This window comes from Heterodontus francisci, chromosome 30, assembly GCF_036365525.1.
Source record: "Heterodontus francisci isolate sHetFra1 chromosome 30, sHetFra1.hap1, whole genome shotgun sequence".
In the NCBI taxonomy this organism is placed as follows: Eukaryota; Metazoa; Chordata; class Chondrichthyes; order Heterodontiformes; family Heterodontidae; genus Heterodontus; species Heterodontus francisci.
In genome coordinates, this window is record NC_090400.1 from 50,569,910 (window position 1) to 50,589,270 (window position 19,361).

The following is a 19,361-nucleotide window of genomic DNA, read 5'->3' on the forward strand; positions in this document are numbered from 1 at the left end:
TGGTGACAATTTAGTGTTTAAAAATAGACAGAGAACTATGGAATAAATTTTCCACTTTCAACAGAATGAAAAACAAAACCTACATGACTTAATTAAAATAGGTCTTCTACTTTGAGGACTGTTAAGCCCTCCCATTATTAAATTACAATTTTTTTAAAATTCTATTTTACCAAGTATAATCCACACAGAGATGCTGCACCTATTGACCACTGCTGAATTGACATCCCCCTAGACAAGGCTGCAGAGTGCGACATTGCTGTTCTAATCAACATCTTATGTTTACCACTTGTGGTGCTGGAAAGCAGCCAGATGTCCGGGCTATATTTAAAAAAAGACTTTCATATGGTATGCTGTGCAGCTGAGACATTATAATGCTTCTTTTAAAAAAAAAGTTTTATGGTGTTACTATAAACCCCTCAATTTGTCTGCTACAATGGGATGCAAATTAAAAAGTCTGAAGCATTATTTCCTTCCCTTAAGATGAAGCACTGCACTTTGCAAATGGAGAAGAAAGCTACAGTTTTACAACCAGATAAAAGAAATACAAACTGTTTTTTTTACAAGTTAACACCAATTTCTTGTCAACCACAGGATAAGTTCTACATTGCACACTATGTCAACTGCTTATCCAACACCAACTACATTAAATATTCATTAAATGACAACAGTCTATAACTATTTCTACCTAACAATGGCCAAATACTACAGAAAATAAAATTAATATTCTCATTTTTCAATGCAAGAGATAATATAATTTCAAACAGGAATCATTACGCGTTAGTGCTTCTATTTTCACATTATACACACAACAGAAACCACATACAGGAACAGGGAATTCTGAAAATACCATGTATTCACTTAAAAAAGAATGTCAGGACCCCAAATTTATATTTAATGTCCAAACACACTTTTTAAAATTCTATTTCTCCGAAGTAGTTAATGGCTGACGTGCACACATGGCCACACACCTTTTTCTATTAAATTTCATCCATCTCCTTCTCCTCTTTGAGGCATGTACTCCTTGAGATGCAGTTCCACGTGAACCAGGCACCTTCTGATCCCTCACCAAAGTGCTCATTGCTCAGGACTGTAGGCACAGTCTGAACCACAGACTGCATCACAGCCAAACAAATCTTGCCCTCTCCCAGATCCATACACATGCATCTTCAACTGGAGATTGATGCACAGCCATCAGGAGCAGAATCTCGGGCAGTTTTCCACTTTTGAACTTGTGGCGCCGAAACTGTGGTGTCTCAATTACCCCTCTGCCTGGGATCAAATAATTCAGCATCGATTGGACTTCAAACTTGGGATCTACTGATCTGTATGGATCAATTATTCATTGACTTAACCAGTTTAGCCAATGGGGAAACAGACTTGCTGTGTCAAGTGATCAAAAAAATTGTATTGCTAGTTTTTCTTTTTTCCCGATAATTTTGTCCTCTCCCTCCCCTTTCTGAAGATATTGATTCCTTGGTTTTTTTTGAAGTTTTTGTTTTTATTTATGAAACACATCCTTTGCCCTGAAATAATTGTCAATGACATCCTTGGCTTGTGAGTCTTGTGGAGTATAGCTCCATGAACCTCATGCAGCCTCTAGTACCTTGCTCAAGTAAGTTTTCATACAAGCCTTGATAATAAATGTTGGAAGATTATTTTCTCATTATCATCATGCCTGATCCCCCATTCTCACCTGATGCTCCCACGTGTACTTCTGACAGGAGCGGCTGGATAGCAATGAGGACTGCTGAAGCCGACTGTAGTACCCCTACTGACACCCTGAACAAGATCAGCTCATTTCAACTTGGGCTGTGAATCAACCTGGAGACTTCCTGACATATACCCAGCTGAGAAACTTGTATAGGCACTGGTGTTTCTTTAGTTTCATATCTAACTAAAGAGCAGACCACTGATCAGAAGATCAAAGTTCACCATCCAATTAATTGATGGACTAGGTAATGTTACTTTTGTATCCAAAGGCAAATTTATTTAAGGATTAGATAATGTGCAGATAGTCAGGCTCCATATATGTACACCATAGTTATTCTTACTTCTGTTTGCAGCATTCTATTACATGTTTGAATAAAATATTGTGAAGTCCATCCAAAAATCATACTTCAAAAAAATTAAATGGTTAAACGCTGAACTTGATATGTGCTCAGTCGCTTTGCATTTTCTGGTGTTCTCCCAGAATCCTGGCCAACATTCCATTCTCAACAAACACCAACAGATTAGCCTTTCACCTTATTACAAGTTTAGGATAAGGCAATGTGCAAAATGGCTGCCACTTTTGCCTCCATAAGTTACAGTATTTTAAAATAAAAATAACAATTATTTGTTGAATTAAATATTTAAAATTTTTCAATACACAATATGATATACTCTAACTGCAATATCTTCTGTACCAAGTGCATCTCAGTATCATTGCTTGTTAAATCATACAAATACAACACCCAGAGTTTGTCATTGCAGTCTTGCTGACAAATTACATAAGACAGCAAGAAATCCCTACATCTGCACACAGCCTAAAGAATTACTAGCCTTTAACAAGGCAGTAACAGAATCAACAGTTGATATGATGCTCAACGTTTGAACATCTCAGTAACAGAACTTGTATTTATACAGTGCCTTATCTCAAAGCGCATCACAATCAATTTTTTTTGGTTTATGGTATGATCTTAACACCTCAATGTGTTACTATTTTATAGCAGACTGCAGATTCTGTTACCTTGAAGACTTCTTCACCATCAACTTTCAGAACAATGATTACTTCCTCCATGTGAAAAAATGTACGTTAATGGAGACATGGAGTATTAAAATTAAGCTGACATGGAAAATTAACCATTCCTCAGCATATTCTGTACACTGCCGGAAAAGAGCTATATAACTCAAACATTATAATGGATTTTCTTTATCTAGCTAATAAAATTTCTTTAGAAAAACCCTCTCATAAATGTTCACAGTTAACAAGAGTAAAAGTCCAAATTAATCTCAAGAGTATAACAGAGGTATAAGGTTACCACGTGTCATGTAACTTTATAGAGAACTATTCAGGATTCGCAACGTAACAAAGTACTCTACCTTCAATTTGGTGACTCCCATTGAACACCAATTAGAATGAGAGCTCCAGGTTTATAACTTCCTAGTCTAAGCTTATTGGCTTATAATTAAGCACCAATAGTAAAGTTGGTGGGTGGGGCTAAATTTTTCAAATGTTAGAAGATATCTGTGCTGGGTTAGCTGATCTGTGTTATGAAACAATAATTCATTTTGACTTAACTGGAATTGGTGGGATGTACGACTTTTGATCTCAATGTCACAAACAAGGTTAGGTTAGAGAGAAGGGCAAAGAAACAAAATGTCACCCAGGATTCCAACTCCTGAGATCCCCTACTGGAAGGTAAATATTTGGGCATGATAGATGCTCAGCCAGAGTGCTCATCACTTGCTTTCTAGTCTCAAAGAATGCCAATTTGCCCAAGATACTCAGGGATGCTAGTGCTTATACAACTCTCATCAGTCCCCAAATTCAGAAGAGGGGAGGGGGAAAAGAAACTGAACCTGGTACACAACATCTCAGTAACAGAACTAACTTGTATTTATACAGTGCCTTATCTCAAAGGGCATCACAACCATTTTTTTTTTAAAAAGTGTACCTACTGTTATGCAGGCAACTGCAGAGGCCAATACACACAGTAAGGTCCCAAAAAGAGCAAATGAGGTAAATAACCAGTGTTACGACCGGGTGAGAAAGGGGTCTAGGGTTCCCGCTCAGCCACCACCTGGTCTTACCGTAACAGGGTTTAATGTTAAACACACCGTTTTTTTTTTTAGCTCCCCCCAGCGAATCCTTGTTCACTAACTTCCAATTATAAGGCAAAGAAACTAGCCAAACAGGTTTTCTTAGGTTTAATGAAAAAAAAAGGGTGAACTGTATTAAACTTAAACTCTAATTCAGTTAACGTCGAAGGATACACGACACGCCCACACTAGCATGCATATGCGATACACACATGCAGATAGAGACAGAAAAGAGAAGAAATAAAGTGGAAACGTTTGAGGCAATATCTAAAGATGGCTTTGGTTACTGTTCTTCAAGTTCGCTGTAGAGTCCTTGATTGTAGGTAAGTTTTGCTTTTTGTTGGGGCCCAGTATTCTTCAACCTTGTTCGATGTAGGAGACTTTTCTGTCTTGCGGTTCATGTGTCCGCAGTGGGTCCAGAGGCTTGTGAGAAAGAGATGGGAGCAGAGAGGAGAGGTCTTCTCACTCCAAGAGCAAACAGTTTTTTCTGAGTTCAAGCTCTCTGTGGCTAGTCCAAAAAAATCCTGGACCAGCCAGTTAGTCATGTGACCAGCTGGTTTAACCAGTCCTGGCTTTTGTGGATTGTATCACCTTAGCAGTCTCTGGAATGCTTTTCCTTATATTTTCAATGTCTGATGATCAAAATCCAATGTGGGTTAAGTGGACCAAGGAATAGCTCTTTGTCCCCACAAGCACTGTCTGTTGGTATGCAAATACCCTTCCAGCCAAGAGTCTGGTGATTTACCAAGTCCTTTCTTCACTCCAGCAACAGTTTAAAATCAATGTACATATGATAAAATTAATGTGCCTCATTCTTGGCAGGTGGGGATCTGCATGACACCAGCTTTTAATAAGATTGCTTGAAGGAGGAATGTTAACCAGGACACTGAAATAACTATCTGTTCTTCAAAGCGTGCTATAGATTTTACATCCACCTGCACAAGCACTCATGGCCTCCATTTTAAGACTGCACCTCTGACAATGCATCATTCCCTTGGTATTGCACTGAAGTTCTAACCTGGACAGTATGCCCTGAAATGGGACCCGAGCCCACAAGCTTCTGATCAGATGCAGGAGTACTACCAACTGAACCAAGCTGATATACTCCCTTCTCCTAACTGGCTTCTCATCCTCCACCCTCCATAACCTTGAACTCATTCAAAACTCTTGCTGCCCAGATTCTATTCCACACCAAATCATAGCTGCCCATCACATCAGTTCTCGCTTAACTGTACTGGACTTGGATCTCTAAGCATCTAAAATTCTCATTCTTGTTTTAAAATCTCACTGTAGCCTCCATCCCTGCTCCTTTCACGCTAGCCTCTTGGGCATTCCCTTCTTCCTGTGTCTCACAATTGAGATATGTCTTCAGTTGCCCAGGTTTCAAATTTTCTCCTAAACACTTCCACCTCCCCACTTGCCTCTTTTCCTAATGTCCCTACTAAGACTCATCGTCCACTTTCATTAAGCCTCAGAGATGGTTTGGGATTTTTTCTACTTTAATGTTGCTATATAAATACAATTTAGCAGATACAAATTAAATGAAAATATGAGCCACAACACATTCATTAAATATCACCACAAGAAAAGACTGCAAGGCAGAGATTATTCTGCATTACGAGTTTTTTGAATTAAAAAACAAAGCACTTTCAAAGTCATGGCAAAGCAGAAGACTAGTTCGAACATGGGTGAATTATGAACCTTTCAAATAAAAATTCCACCACTAAATTACCCATTACAGAACTTCTAATATTTAAGCAAGAAACTCTCAAGCATTCCCATCTTCTATATTGGAGATACTTTGGGGGCTGTAGTTAATGGATATATGATTTATACCATCCTGACAAGATTATATGGCAGTGAGAAATTCTACATTATCCAGGAAAATGAAAGTAACAGAATGTTAAAAAATGATTACCTGGAAGAAAGATTCAAGAGAGGGATAGAAAGATAAAAATGATGAGAGGGAGAGAGTGATTGTTCCAATTTAGTACCAAGTTAAAGGCAAAATAAGGCATTAAGAACATAAGAAAAATAAAGGATGAGAAAAGGCATTTGGAAAAGGCAAAGCTGATCACTGCAGTTGTTTAACATTATAATTAATGAGCACATGCCAAATACTCCCATGTTATATGGGAAAGCACCTGAAATTAGTGAAAATGTAATTGCTATCAGTTAGTGTTGATAATTAAAAAGTCAGCATAATTCCACATTAAAGGGTCAAGACGTAACAGAATATTGAAAGCCAACAAGTCATCAGTTTGAGAGACAACCAAATTTTGGGAGAATTGCTGAATGAAGACTTGGAAAAATATAACTGGGTGAAATGATCAATAACTTGTGCTTCGCATATCCAGGGACATCTCAGAACAGTGGGCAATGAGCAGGAGAAAAAGAAAAGAATGAAAGCACTTTTGAAACACTATCATTGCTGATGTTGGAGCCAGTCTGTAGCAGAAAATCAGAGTGTGCGCAAAGGTACAGAAAGCTACAAAAGATTTCAAACTTGAGTGGTGAGGCTATGGGGAGATTTGAAGGTAAAGGTAGGGATTACAGCTCAGTGCCATGGGGCAAAAATAGTTAATGCAGCTCAGCAAGGTTGGAGGTAATAAGGATATGTGTGGGTGACAGTACACATTGTAATGTTCTGCTTTTGGAGGGTGGAAGTGGGGAGGTCAACAAGCAAAGTATGGAGGGAAACCCCACCTGGAGGTGATTAAGCTGTTTTGGCAGCAGAAAGGAAGGGTAGAGGGCGAAGCAGAGGCAGTTGATGTTTTTGGAGATGAAATAAAATGGATTAACTGCAAGGGAAGAGGTTGGGCTGGGGTTCAAGGAGAGAAGATTATGCCTAATATCCTTGTCCACCATGTCAGTAATATCTTTGAAAAACACCAGCAGGCTAATACTGGGATTTTCAAAAAACCTTTCACAAAGTTTCACATTAGTGATTGATAGACTATATAAACAGTCAAGGAAGAGCAGATAATATATGGGGCTTGAAGGCGAAGTGCTTTAAATTCAGACAGTCAAGGGTAGAACATTTTTCACATTGGAGAGTTTACAAGCAGACTACCTCATGGATCAGGACGAGGGCCCTTGTTACTTTTAATATATAAATCACGTGAGCAGTTTAACCAGATCCCCAAGTTTGCAGATGATACCAAAATAGGAGATGGAACAAATGAGATGAATATGATCAGATCCTGAAGAATTTGAATCTTTTAGTTAATTGGAGCAGTAGCTCCATGTAGCCAAGTGCAAAGTGACTAAAATGGAAGCAAAGAACCAAAAGAGAGAGTATGTATTAAATGTACAACACACTGAGCACAACAGAAGACAGATCACTGGGACAGAAAACAAACAAGGGCCTGACCTTTCTCAGTTCTTAATTGTTACAGGACGCTACAACCCAGGGAATGTTATCATATTTGCATTGAACATACAATTTTGACCCCAATTCTAGCTACCCAAAATCTGAATTTCAAACATTCAAAATGGTACTAATTCCATGCATAATCCCCCAGAATCAGAAGAAAAGGCCGATTGCCAGGTCTTTATCAATGTCGCTCTAAACTTTCTTTTTAATTAATTCTGCCACAAAAATACAGAAAGAAAATTTAACAGCAAAACACAGGGGCTGTCTCATTGACCCCAAGCTCCTAGAAACTAAAGTTAAAGTCCAGCATACAAACACCCAACATCTGGTACATAAAAAAAACTTGCCTTTATAAAGCACCTTTAACAACCTCAGGACGTCCCAAAGTGCTTTATAGCCAATAAAGTACTTTTGAAGTATAGTCACTGTTCTATTATAGCTTTTGCACCACAATAAAACAAGTATTGAATCAAGACAGACCAGTAACAAATGGATAAAGATGCAGCTGAATATAACATAGACTTTAAAAGTGCTTTTTAATGGTCTGCATTCTTTCATAGGCAATTGCCCCAGTCAACAATAATGGGCAATTTTCATTATTTCAGCTGACCAGATTAATGTTTATAGTCGATTTCTTAAAATACATTCTGCATTCCACTGTAGAGATCAGTTGTTATCTGACCTAAATTTGATTGCTTCACCACATGCTTCATCAACCCTGCCACAAACATGCCTTGCATAAAAAATATACTGTATATGCAATAAAGAAAACCCATATCAACGGAAATAAAAAGGTCTTCCAATTTTGTAAAAATTAACATTGTGCCAAAATACTATTAATGATTTGTAAACTTAAAGTCAAAACACAAAATAAAGTTAGCCCCTATAGTTCTACTGTGACATTGACGATGAAGGGGGGGGGAGGCGGGGTTGGGGAGGAGAAATCATTTAGTTGTCAATGGCAACCAAAGCCCATAAAGGAACCATTCAGTATGTGTATTTAATGTATTGCTGCTGTTCCAATTTTTCTGCTTTCCTGGCTCACACATACCTGCCCATCCCTAAAATTCCAGAAACACATTCTTATACTGCATTTTTTTTATGTCCCAACGATGCTTTTCACATAAAGCATGTCAATCATTACCAATGGCTTCATAATAATTGGAATCATTTCCAACTCAAGTTCAACATAGCATTTTTAATCTAAACTGATCTTTTGGAAATGACAGTCAGCATGTACTGCATAACTACCACAAATGTCTAAATGCTTTTTGTGACACCATCACTTTCAGTTTAAAGATTCCCAATTTATATTCAATAATTTTACACAGGCCAGCGATTTAAGCAGCATGAATAAAAAGTGAAAAAGCGCCAATAACTAGAAATGACTGAAAAACACAGGTCAGCCAGCATCTGTGGATATAAAAAGCAGGTTGATGTGTTTCAAGCAGGGTCCTTCCCCAGAAGTGAAAGCTGAAAAATAAGCAAGTATTTTAACATAATTAGAAAAAAGGGGCAGGAGGTGGAAGAAAATAAGCTCCAAACAGTGACAGGATGTTGGCTAGATTTAAATGGTTTTGCATCATCTGATCTTCCGCAGTCTGCTAATAAAGACAAATAGATCAACACACAATAGTGAATGAACATGTTTCTTCAACAGTTTTTTTTTAATTACTTGCAAAGATCTATCGAAGGGACACAAAATTATTAAAAAATATCTAGCCCCTACATCCAGGCTGAACTATTCTGTTGCATGAGGTTCTGTGGCAGATATAATATAGATGCAATATATCTTTTAATGCAGTTTCTTAGTAATAGGTTGAGGTTATGAATAAAGAGTATTACAATCTACAGTAAAAAAAATGCTGGAAATACTCAGGTCAGACAGCATTTGTGGAGAAAGGAGGAAAGTTAATGTTTCTGATGGATGATATTTTGTCAGAACTCCAGAACTATCAGAGCAGTTCGGACGAAAGATTATCGACCTGAAAAGTTAACTGTTTCTCTCTCCATAAATGCTGCCTGACCTGCTGAGCATTCCCAGCAATTTCTGATTTTAATTCAATTTCCAGCATCTACAGTGGTTTTCATTTGTATTACAATCTACAATTATATTGGTATAATCAGTGTAGAAAATACAGCAAAATACTGCAGATGCTGGAAATCTGAAATAAAAACAGAAAATGTTGGAAATACTCAGCAGGTCTGGCAGCATCTGCAGAGACAGAAACAGAGCTAACGGTTCAAGTCGATGACTGTTCATTAGAACTGGGCGATAGAATAGCATTATTTGAAAAGAAAATTGAAAAATGTAATTAGCAAGTCACTGTAGAATGAAGTATTGACCAGTTTCAAATCTACCCAAAATATATTACTCCAGGTGGTTAACCAGCATCTTCTGGACCATGTGTGGCGCAGTGGTTAGCACCGCAGCTTCACAGCTCCAGCGACCTGGGTTCAGTTCTGGGTACTGCCTGTGTGGAGTTTGCAAGTTCTCCCTGTGACCGCGTGGGTTTCCGCCGGGTGCTCCGGTTTCCTCCCACAGCCAAAGATTTGCAGGTTGATAGGTAAATTGGCCATTGTAAATTGCCCCTAGTATAGGTAGGTGGTAGGAGAATTGAGGGAAGGTAGGGATGTAAGAGAACATGGGATTAATGTAGGGTTAGTATAAATGGGTGGTTGTTGGTCGGCACAAACTCGGTGGGCCGAAGGGCCTGTTTCAGTGCTGTATCTCTCTATGACTCGCCGAAGCACGGCTCTTTGCAACAACACAATGCAACAAGGAGCTTTCCTTCTGACCCAAGCATATTATACATTCTGGATTAACGACACACTTTCAGCTACATAACTTTAGTTAAAATACACAATGACTGTTATAACAAACCAGCCATAAAGCTGCCATTAGATCACAAGCACAAACCTGCAAATGGTGGTGGTTCAAGTTTATTAAAGAAGTCACTACTTGAAAGATAAGGCTGAGGAGACGACAAGTTAGCCAAAGAGAGTGAGAAGGAGGTGGAGGGATGGATAAGGGAAAAAGGAGAAAAAGAATTGGAAGCATAGAAAGTTGAGAGTCACACTGATGGGCTAGGATTCAATATTTCTTGCATTGTATTCTTGCATTAGCTAGCACGACAGCAAGGGCATCAGCGTACATAATCATATACTGTAGCATATTTAATACTTGTGAATCTTTCATCAGGTTGTAATCTCTTTTTCTGGTTCTTGAGTTTTGAAAATGTTGCGATGCCGGTTTGATTTCTTCAGTTTATGGGTTGCATCAACTTCAGGTAAAATCACCATTAACTACTGACATGTTAAGCACTACTGAGGAAATTCCAGACATTTGAATTGTGAAACAGCAGGGTATTTACATGTTAGGCTTAATGTTACAAACAGACAAGCATCTGCCTTGGCTGCATGCCTGACTGTCAAGTCTTACAACTTAATGTCAAATCTTCAGAAAAGTCACATCTGCATTTGCTCCTAAAATGGCTGTTCTCAGACTTGCTCAGATTGGTCATCGTCTTGGTTTTCTTTAGCTCAGTTTCTTTCAGCATACTGTTGGCATATATAGAAATATAGCCCTGCAATTTAATTTACTGCAACATATCGAGTAGAATAAATTCCATTCTTTACTGACATATGGACAAACAAAAATCCCATTTAAGACGGAGATGAGGAGGAATTTCTTCTGAGGGTTGTTGGTGTTTGGAATTCTCTTCCCCAGCGAGCAGTGGAGGCTGTGTCATTGAATATATTCAAGGCTGAGTTAGACAGATTTTTGATTGACAAGGGAATCGAGGATTATGGGGGCTAGCAGGAAAGGCCACAATCAGATCAGCCATGATCTTATTGAATGGCCGAGCAGACACGATGGGCCAAGTGGCCTCTTTCTGTGCCGTAAACCTTCTATTATATTATTTCTTATGTTCTTATCAGTAGAAGCTGTTAATAAATTCAGTTACTGGTTGTAGTCCCCAGTTGATATTGCAGAGTTATTTATAACTGCCCATTTATTGATAGCCTATGCCTCTTGGTCATCCTTCAAATCTTGACATTGCACTTTATATCACATCGCTGTAATCACTTACTATACGGGAAATACTTACAACATGCAAAATAAAAAGACCATTCTAGAGAGCAGACATCAAACCTTCAATATCTCTGAACGAACAACCCGCATTTATATAGTGCCCCTCACTATATTTCACGATGGGCCGAAGGGCCTGTTTCTGTGCTGTATGACTATGACTCACGCAGAAAAAAAATGATTCAAAGTGCCTCACAGAAGCTTAACAAAAGAAATGGATACTGAGCCAAAGAATGAGATATTGTGAGGGGTGACCAAACGCTTGATCAAAGAGGTTACTCTTAAGGAGGGGGAGTGACAACAGGGTTGAGGGTGATGCCGGGGTCTACAACCTGGGGCTCTTTAGTATCTCATTTGCGGTTCTATTAGCATGAAAAAGCCCAAAAAAATTAAGTTAAGAAAATGACAAAGAACTAGATGGCAACACAATTTTTCTTAGAGTTATTCATTTGATTAGCATTTTTAGGGATTATTTTGGAAAATACATGGTAATTGTGGTCTTAAAAAGATAAAAGTTCAAACCAACCAAGTTGTTGACAGATTATCTCGTGATTCAATTCACAGTTGAAGAATTTAGCCTTCACAATGATTTAATGCTAAAATTTACTAAATTATATAAATGATATTAGGAGAAATATCACATGGGATTGATCTCACTTGAAGTAGTAAGAGCCATATTTTTATTGTGGGGATAAAAGGCTAATTATGCTGCACTTTATGGTTTCAAATGATTGCTTTAACACAAATCATCATGATGTTCTAAATAAATTGGTTTGAGTGGTTGTAGACATGGTTATAGAGAACGCTTCTGGTTCAAGGAACAGATTTTATGGTTGCAACCATTATTGTTTCTAACATAGTTGAGATGATAAATTATTCTGAATGTTCTATTGAAGCTGTTCTTTTATCAGGAGAATCAATAGCTGAAAAAAATTGTCTTAATTCTATGCAAAGAAAACATGCCATTATGTTTCACCAAGAAAAAGCTGATGAAACTAAAGGCAAATTTAAGATTTGGGTAGCATTAAGATTCAACTCTGAAAACAAAAATAATGGTTTTCACCTAATCCTGGGACGTAGAAACTGGATTTCTGCCCGACCTATATACAAGACTGAAATTACATGAAATTCATTATGCGGTCATTCTTATAAGTGTCAGAGAGAAGTTAAAGCAAATGACTTTTTAAAACAACAAATAAGTACATAATGTTCCTTCGACTCCCATTAAACCATTTTTTCCTCTTAAGGTATGCTTATGCATTTAGTCCTTTTTTTTTTGCCTTGCGGCTCCCAATAGTTTGTATTTTAGGCAACTTTTTTTTTTAAAAAGGCTCTTAAGGTTAAAAAAAAAAGTTTGCTGACCCCTGGGTCCAGACGGCTGAAGGCAAGGCAGCCAATGGTGTGAAAAAGGAAGTGGAAAAACAGAAGAGACCATTGCCAGAGCAATAAAATATTCGGAGGGCAGTTGTAGGGCTGGAGAAAGTTAGAGATAAAGAGGGGTGCAGCCATGAAGGGATTGAAACACAAGGACAAGAATTTTAAATCTGACACCAAATGTAAGTCAGTGAGCATAGGGTTGAATGATGTGGGATGGAATATGGACAAAGTTTTGGATCAGCTTCACATTTAGAGAGTGGAAGATGAGAGGCCATCCAGAAGAACGTTATACTAGAGTCTGAAGGTCATAAAGGCGCCCACAAGATCCTCCAAATCCAGTGGCAAGGAAGGTGGTCCAACAGCAGTGTCCTCTCCCAAGTCAACCTGCCCAGCATCGGGGCACTAATCACCCAAAACTAGGTCCACTGAGAGGGACATGTCGTCCGCACGCTTGACACCAGATTCCCGAAGCAGCTGTTCTATTCAGAACTTAGTCACGGAAGGAGAACAGCAGAAACGCTTTAGAGATGTCCTCAAAGCATCCTTGAAGAGAACAAACTCGTGGGAGTTCCTGGCTCATGACCATCCTAGATGGAGAAAGCTCATTCGAGAAGGCATCGTACACCTCAAGGGACTTTGTCGGAAACATGCGAAGATGAAGTTGAGGCCTCAGAGGGAGTGCACATACCTCCTAACTACACATCTACCTGAACCTTCAAGCACCACCTGCCCCTCATGTGGCAGAGTCTGCAGATCATGCATTGGACTTATTAGCCATCTCAGAACCCATCAAACCCGAGTGGAAGCAAGTCATCCTCAATCCCAAGGGACTGCCTAAGATAAGCGTTTCAGTGGCAGATAAGCTGAGGCAGAAGTGTTGGGCAATTGTATAAATGGGGAAATAGACAGAGTCATTGCGATCGAGAAAACAAAGACAGAAGCTCAGCCCATAATTGAAGGTTGTGAACAATCTGATCCAGCATAAGACGGTGACTAAGGGGTGGGTGGAGTGGTGGAATCAGCGGCAAGGGTACTAAGTTTGTGGTGCACCTGAAGATGATGAGTTTGGTCATAGTAATCAGTAGCTGGAGGAAATTGTGGCTCATCCAACACTGGATGAGATGAGCAGTCTGACAACACAGAGCCACTGGAGGGGTCGACAGAGACTGTGGAGAGGTTGTTTAGTGTACATACAGAAGCTGATTCCATCTCTTCAAACGATGTTGCCAAGGTGCAATAAGTAGATAAGGAAGAGGAGGGCCAAGAATAGCTCCTTGGGGGTCTCTGGAGGTAACGGTGAAAGGAAGGAAGAACAATCATTGTTGGAGATGCAATGACAATCCTACTGATTTGGACAACAGAGGAAAGACATTGGAGGATCATGGTGTGGTTGACTGTGTCCAAGTCTAAAGAGAGGTCAAGGAGAATGAGAAGGCATATTACGCCACAATTACAATCAGAACGGGTGTTAACTGCGACTTTGGGTTAGGTATTTTTTTTCATTTAGGGATTTATTAGTACAGGAAAGAAAATCTGATGCAAGAGATTCAATTAGGATTAACAGGAAAGATGGGCACAAACTTGAGAGATGGCAACACTTCATGGACTTGAGAGGAAAGGTAACTTGAAAATGGACAGGAGTTTGCAGGAACTGAAGGGGTCGAGGGTGGATTTTTGTAAGAGGGATGGAATGACTACAATCCTGAAAGCAAGGGGGACAGTATCTGAGCAGAAGGAATCATTTACAATGTCAATTAGTCAAACAAGGTCCAGCACAGTGGCGCAGTGGTTAGCACCGCAACCTCACAGCTTCAGCGACCTGGGTTCAATTCTGGGTACTGCCTGTGTGGAGTTTGCAAGTTCTCCTGTGTCTGCGTGGGTTTCCTCCGGGTGCTCCGGTTTCCTCCCACATGCCAAAGACTTGCAGGTTGATTGGTAAATTGGCCATTATAAATTTCCCCTAGTATAGGAAGGTGGTAGGGGAATATAGGGACAGGTGGGGATGTGGTAGTTTAGTTTGTTTAGTTTAGTTTAGAGATACAGCACTGAAACAGGCCCTTCGGCCCACCGAGTCTGTGCCGACCATCAACCACCCATTTATACTAATCCTACATTAATCCCATATTCCTACCACATCCCCACCTGTCCCTATATTTCCCTACCACCTACCTATACTAGGAGCAATTTACAATGGCCAATTTACCTACCAACCTGCAAGTCTTTGGCATGTGGGAGGAAACCCACGCAGACACAGGGAGAACTTGCAAACTCCACACAGGCCGTACCCAGAATTGAACCCGGGTCGCTGGAGCTGTGAGGTTGCGGTGCTAACCACTGCGCCACTGTGCTGGACCTTGTTTGACTAATTGACATTGTAAATGATTCCTTCTGCTCAGATACTGTCCCCCTTGCTTTCAGGATTGTAGTCATTCCATCCCTCTTACATGGAATTAGTGTAGGATTAGTGTAAAATGGGTGGTTGATGTCGGCACAGACTCGGTGGGCCGAAGGGCCTGTTTCAGTGCTGTATCTCTAAACTAAACTAAACTAAAGAGAAGCTGGATGGTCAGCACCTCAGTGACAGAGCAAAAATGAGTTTATTGGACATGTTGAGCATGAAGAGGACATATGAAGAAATGGGGAGAGTATACAGGCAGTTGAGTGGATAGCGTCAATCCTGGTGACATAATATTGCATGAACTCCTCATGTTTGTTGGAGCTGAGGGTGGATGGTTCAGGGGACAGGGATTTAAGGAGATAGGCAGTAGGAGTGAGGGAGTCAAGGATGGTTTTCTTGGAAGAGTAGTGTAATGACAATGGGTTTGAAAGCAAAAGGGGCAGTATCTGAAGAGAGAATCTGAGGAGTTGGTGGTGGACAAAGAAGCCATGTGAGAATATCCTAGTTATCCAGATTGATCCTAGAGTAGTGGTGTTTTGGCAAAGGAGGACAGCAAAAGTGAGAGCGAGAGTACCCGACATGATCCGGACAGAGTTGTTGATGGATAGCTAAACCGGCTGTGCACCAGGTAATGTACCTCTTGGATTTGAGAGTGGGAGAGAGAGAGAGTGGGAGAGAGAGAGAGTGGGAGAGAGAGAGAGTGGGAGAGAGAGAGAGTGGGAGAGAGAGAGAGTGGGAGAGAGAGAGAGTGGGAGAGAGAGAGAGTGGGAGAGAGAGAGAGTGGAGAGAGAGAGAGTGGAGAGAGAGAGAGTGGGAGAGAGAGAGAGTGGGAGAGAGAGAGAGTGGGAGAGAGAGAGAGTGGGAGAGAGAGAGAGTGGGAGAGAGAGAGAGTGGAGAGAGAGAGAGTGGGAGAGAGAGAGAGTGGGAGAGAGAGAGAGTGGGAGAGAGAGAGAGTGGGAGAGAGAGAGAGTGGGAGAGAGAGAGAGTGGGAGAGAGAGAGAGTGGGAGAGAGAGAGAGTGGGAGAGAGAGAGAGTGGGAGAGAGAGAGAGTGGGAGAGAGAGAGAGTGGGAGAGAGAGAGAGTGGAGAGAGAGAGAGTGGGAGAGAGAGAGAGTGGGAGAGAGAGAGTGGAGAGAGAGAGAGTGGGAGAGAGAGAGAGTGGGAGAGAGAGAGAGTGGGAGAGAGAGAGAGTGGGAGAGAGAGAGAGTGGGAGAGAGAGAGAGTGGGAGAGAGAGAGAGTGGGAGAGAGAGAGGGGAGAGAGAGAGTGGAGAGAGAGAGAGTGGGAGAGAGAGAGAGTGGGAGAGAGAGAGAGTGGGAGAGAGAGAGAGTGGGAGAGAGAGAGAGTGGAGAGAGAGAGAGTGGGAGAGAGAGAGAGTGGGAGAGAGAGAGAGTGGGAGAGAGAGAGAGTGGGAGAGAGAGAGAGTGGGAGAGAGAGAGAGTGGGAGAGAGAGAGAGTGGGAGAGAGAGAGAGTGGGAGAGAGAGAGAGTGGGAGAGAGAGAGAGTGGGAGAGAGAGAGAGTGGAGAGAGAGAGAGTGGGAGAGAGAGAGAGTGGAGAGAGAGAGAGTGGGAGAGAGAGAGAGTGGGAGAGAGAGAGAGTGGGAGAGAGAGAGAGTGGGAGAGAGAGAGAGAGTGGGAGAGAGAGAGAGTGGGAGAGAGAGAGAGTGGGAGAGAGAGAGAGTGGGAGAGAGAGAGAGTGGGAGAGAGAGAGAGTGGGAGAGAGAGAGAGTGGGAGAGAGAGAGAGTGGGAGAGAGAGAGAGTGGGAGAGAGAGAGAGTGGGAGAGAGAGAGAGTGGGAGAGAGAGAGAGTGGGAGAGAGAGAGAGTGGGAGAGAGAGAGAGTGGGAGAGAGAGAGAGTGGGAGAGAGAGAGAGTGGGAGAGAGAGAGAGTGGGAGAGAGAGAGAGTGGGAGAGAGAGAGAGTGGGAGAGAGAGAGAGTGGGAGAGAGAGAGAGTGGGAGAGAGAGAGAGTGGGAGAGAGAGAGAGTGGGAGAGAGAGAGAGTGGGAGAGAGAGAGAGTGGGAGAGAGAGAGAGTGGGAGAGAGAGAGAGTGGGAGAGAGAGAGAGTGGGAGAGAGAGAGAGTGGGAGAGAGAGAGAGTGGGAGAGAGAGAGAGTGGGAGAGAGAGAGAGTGGGAGAGAGAGAGAGTGGGAGAGAGAGAGAGTGGGAGAGAGAGAGAGTGGGAGAGAGAGAGAGTGGGAGAGAGAGAGAGTGGGAGAGAGAGAGAGTGGGAGAGAGAGAGAGTGGGAGAGAGAGAGAGTGGGAGAGAGAGAGTGGAGAGAGAGAGAGTGGGAGAGAGAGAGAGTGGGAGAGAGAGAGAGTGGGAGAGAGAGAGAGTGGGAGAGAGAGAGAGTGGGAGAGAGAGAGAGTGGGAGAGAGAGAGTGGGAGAGAGAGAGAGTGGGAGAGAGAGAGAGTGGAGAGAGAGAGAGTGGGAGAGAGAGAGTGGGAGAGAGAGAGAGTGGGAGAGAGAGAGAGTGGGAGAGAGAGAGAGTGGGAGAGAGAGAGAGTGGGAGAGAGAGAGAGTGGGAGAGAGAGAGAGTGGGAGAGAGAGAGAGTGGAGAGAGAGAGAGTGGGAGAGAGAGAGAGAGAGTGGGAGAGAGAGAGAGTGGGAGAGAGAGAGAGTGGGAGAGAGAGAGAGTGGGAGAGAGAGAGAGTGGGAGAGAGAGAGAGTGGAGAGAGAGAGAGTGGGAGAGAGAGAGAGTGGGAGAGAGAGAGAGTGGGAGAGAGAGAGAGTGGGAGAGAGAGAGAGTGGGAGAGAGAGAGAGTGGGAGAGAGAGAGAGTGGGAGAGAGAGAGAGTGGGAGAGAGAGAGAGTGGGAGAGAGAGAGAGTGGGAGAGAGAGAGAGTGGGAGAGAGAGAGAGTGGGAGAGAGAGAGAGTGGGAGAGAGAGAGAGTGGGAGAGAGAGAGAGTGGGAGAGAGAGAGAGTGGGAGAGAGAGAGAGTGGGAGAGAGAGAGAGTGGGAGAGAGAGAGAGTGGGAGAGAGAGAGAGTGGGAGAGAGAGAGAGTGGGAGAGAGAGAGAGTGGGAGAGAGAGAGAGTGGGAGAGAGAGAGAGTGGGAGAGAGAGAGAGTGGGAGAGAGAGAGAGTGGGAGAGAGAGAGAGGGGAGAGAGAGAGAGTGGAGAGAGAGAGAGTGGGAGAGAGAGAGAGAGAGGGAGAGAGAGAGAGTGGGAGAGAGAGAGAGTGGAGAGAGAGAGAGTGGGAGAGAGAGAGAGTGGGAGAGAGAGAGAGTGGGAGAGAGAGAGAGTGGGAGAGAGAGAGAGTGGGAGAGAGAGAGAGTGGGAGAGAGAGAGAGTGGAGAGAGAGAGTGGAGAGAGAGAGTGGGAGAGAGAGAGAGTGGGAGAGAGAGAGAGTGGGAGAGAGAGAGAGTGGGAGAGAGAGAGAGTGGGAGAGAGAGAGAGTGGGAGAGAGAGAGAGTGGGAGAGAGAGAGAGTGGGAGAGAGAGAGAGTGGGAGAGAGAGAGTGGAGAGAGAGAGAGTGGGAGAGAGAGAGAGTGGGAGAGAGAGAGAGTGGGAGAGAGAGAGAGTGGGAGAGAGAGAGAGTGGAGAGAGAGAGAGTGGGAGAGAGAGAGAGTGGGAGAGAGAGAGAGTGGGAGAGAGAGAGAGTGGGAGAGAGAGAGAGTGGGAGAGAGAGAGAGTGGGAGAGAGAGAGAGTGGGAGAGAGAGAGAGTGGGAGAGAGAGAGTGGGAGAGAGAGAGAGTGGGAGAGAGAGAGAGTGGGAGAGAGAGAGAGTGGGAGAGAGGAGAGAGAGAGTGGGAGAGAGAGAGAGTGGGAGAGAGAGAGAGAGGGAGAGAGAGAGAGTGGGAGAGAGAGAGAGTGGGAGAGAGAGAGAGTGGGAGAGAGAGAGAGTGGGAGAGAGAGAGAGTGGGAGAGAGAGAGTGGAGAGAGAGAGAGTGGAGAGAGAGAGAGTGGGAGAGAGAGAGAGTGGGAGAAGAGAGAGAGTGGAAGAGAGAGAGAGTGGGAGAGAGAGAGAGTGGGAGAGAGAGAGAGTGGGAGAGAGAGAGAGTGGGAGAGAGAGAGAGTGGGAGAGAGAGAGAGTGGGAGAGAGAGAGAGTGGGGAGAGAGAGAGAGTGGGAGAGAGAGAGAGTGGGAGAGAGAGAGAGTGGGAGAGAGAGAGAGTGGGAGAGAGAGAGAGTGGGAGAGAGAGAGAGTGGAGAGAGAGAGTGGGAGAGAGAGAGAGTGGGAGAGAGAGAGAGTGGAGAGAGAGAGAGTGGGAGAGAGAGAGAGTGGGAGAGAGAGAGAGTGGGAGAGAGAGAGAGTGGGAGAGAGAGAGAGTGGGAGAGAGAGAGAGTGGGAGAGAGAGAGAGTGGGAGAGAGAGAGAGT

General features: G+C 42.7%; 1 protein-coding gene across 12 annotated transcripts in view; it reads right to left on the minus strand.

The window, feature by feature from the left end:
- ksr1a (kinase suppressor of ras 1a) overlaps nucleotides 1-19,361 on the minus strand; it is a 200,603-nt gene that overhangs the window by 100,862 nt on the left and 80,380 nt on the right. The window contains exon 1 of one of the 12 annotated variants that reach the window (XM_068010579.1): nucleotides 3,082-3,094. The exons of 10 other annotated variants lie outside the window; for them this stretch is intronic. Coding sequence is in view for 1 of the 2 variants with exons in the window: in XM_068010574.1 (XP_067866675.1) it covers nucleotides 2,729-2,779 (51 nt within the window). In the remaining variant the exon portion in view is untranslated. Of the gene's footprint in view, nucleotides 1-2,728; nucleotides 3,014-3,081; nucleotides 3,095-19,361 lie in introns of those variants that run through there. One more of the 12 variants, XM_068010574.1, reaches the window with a different exon arrangement.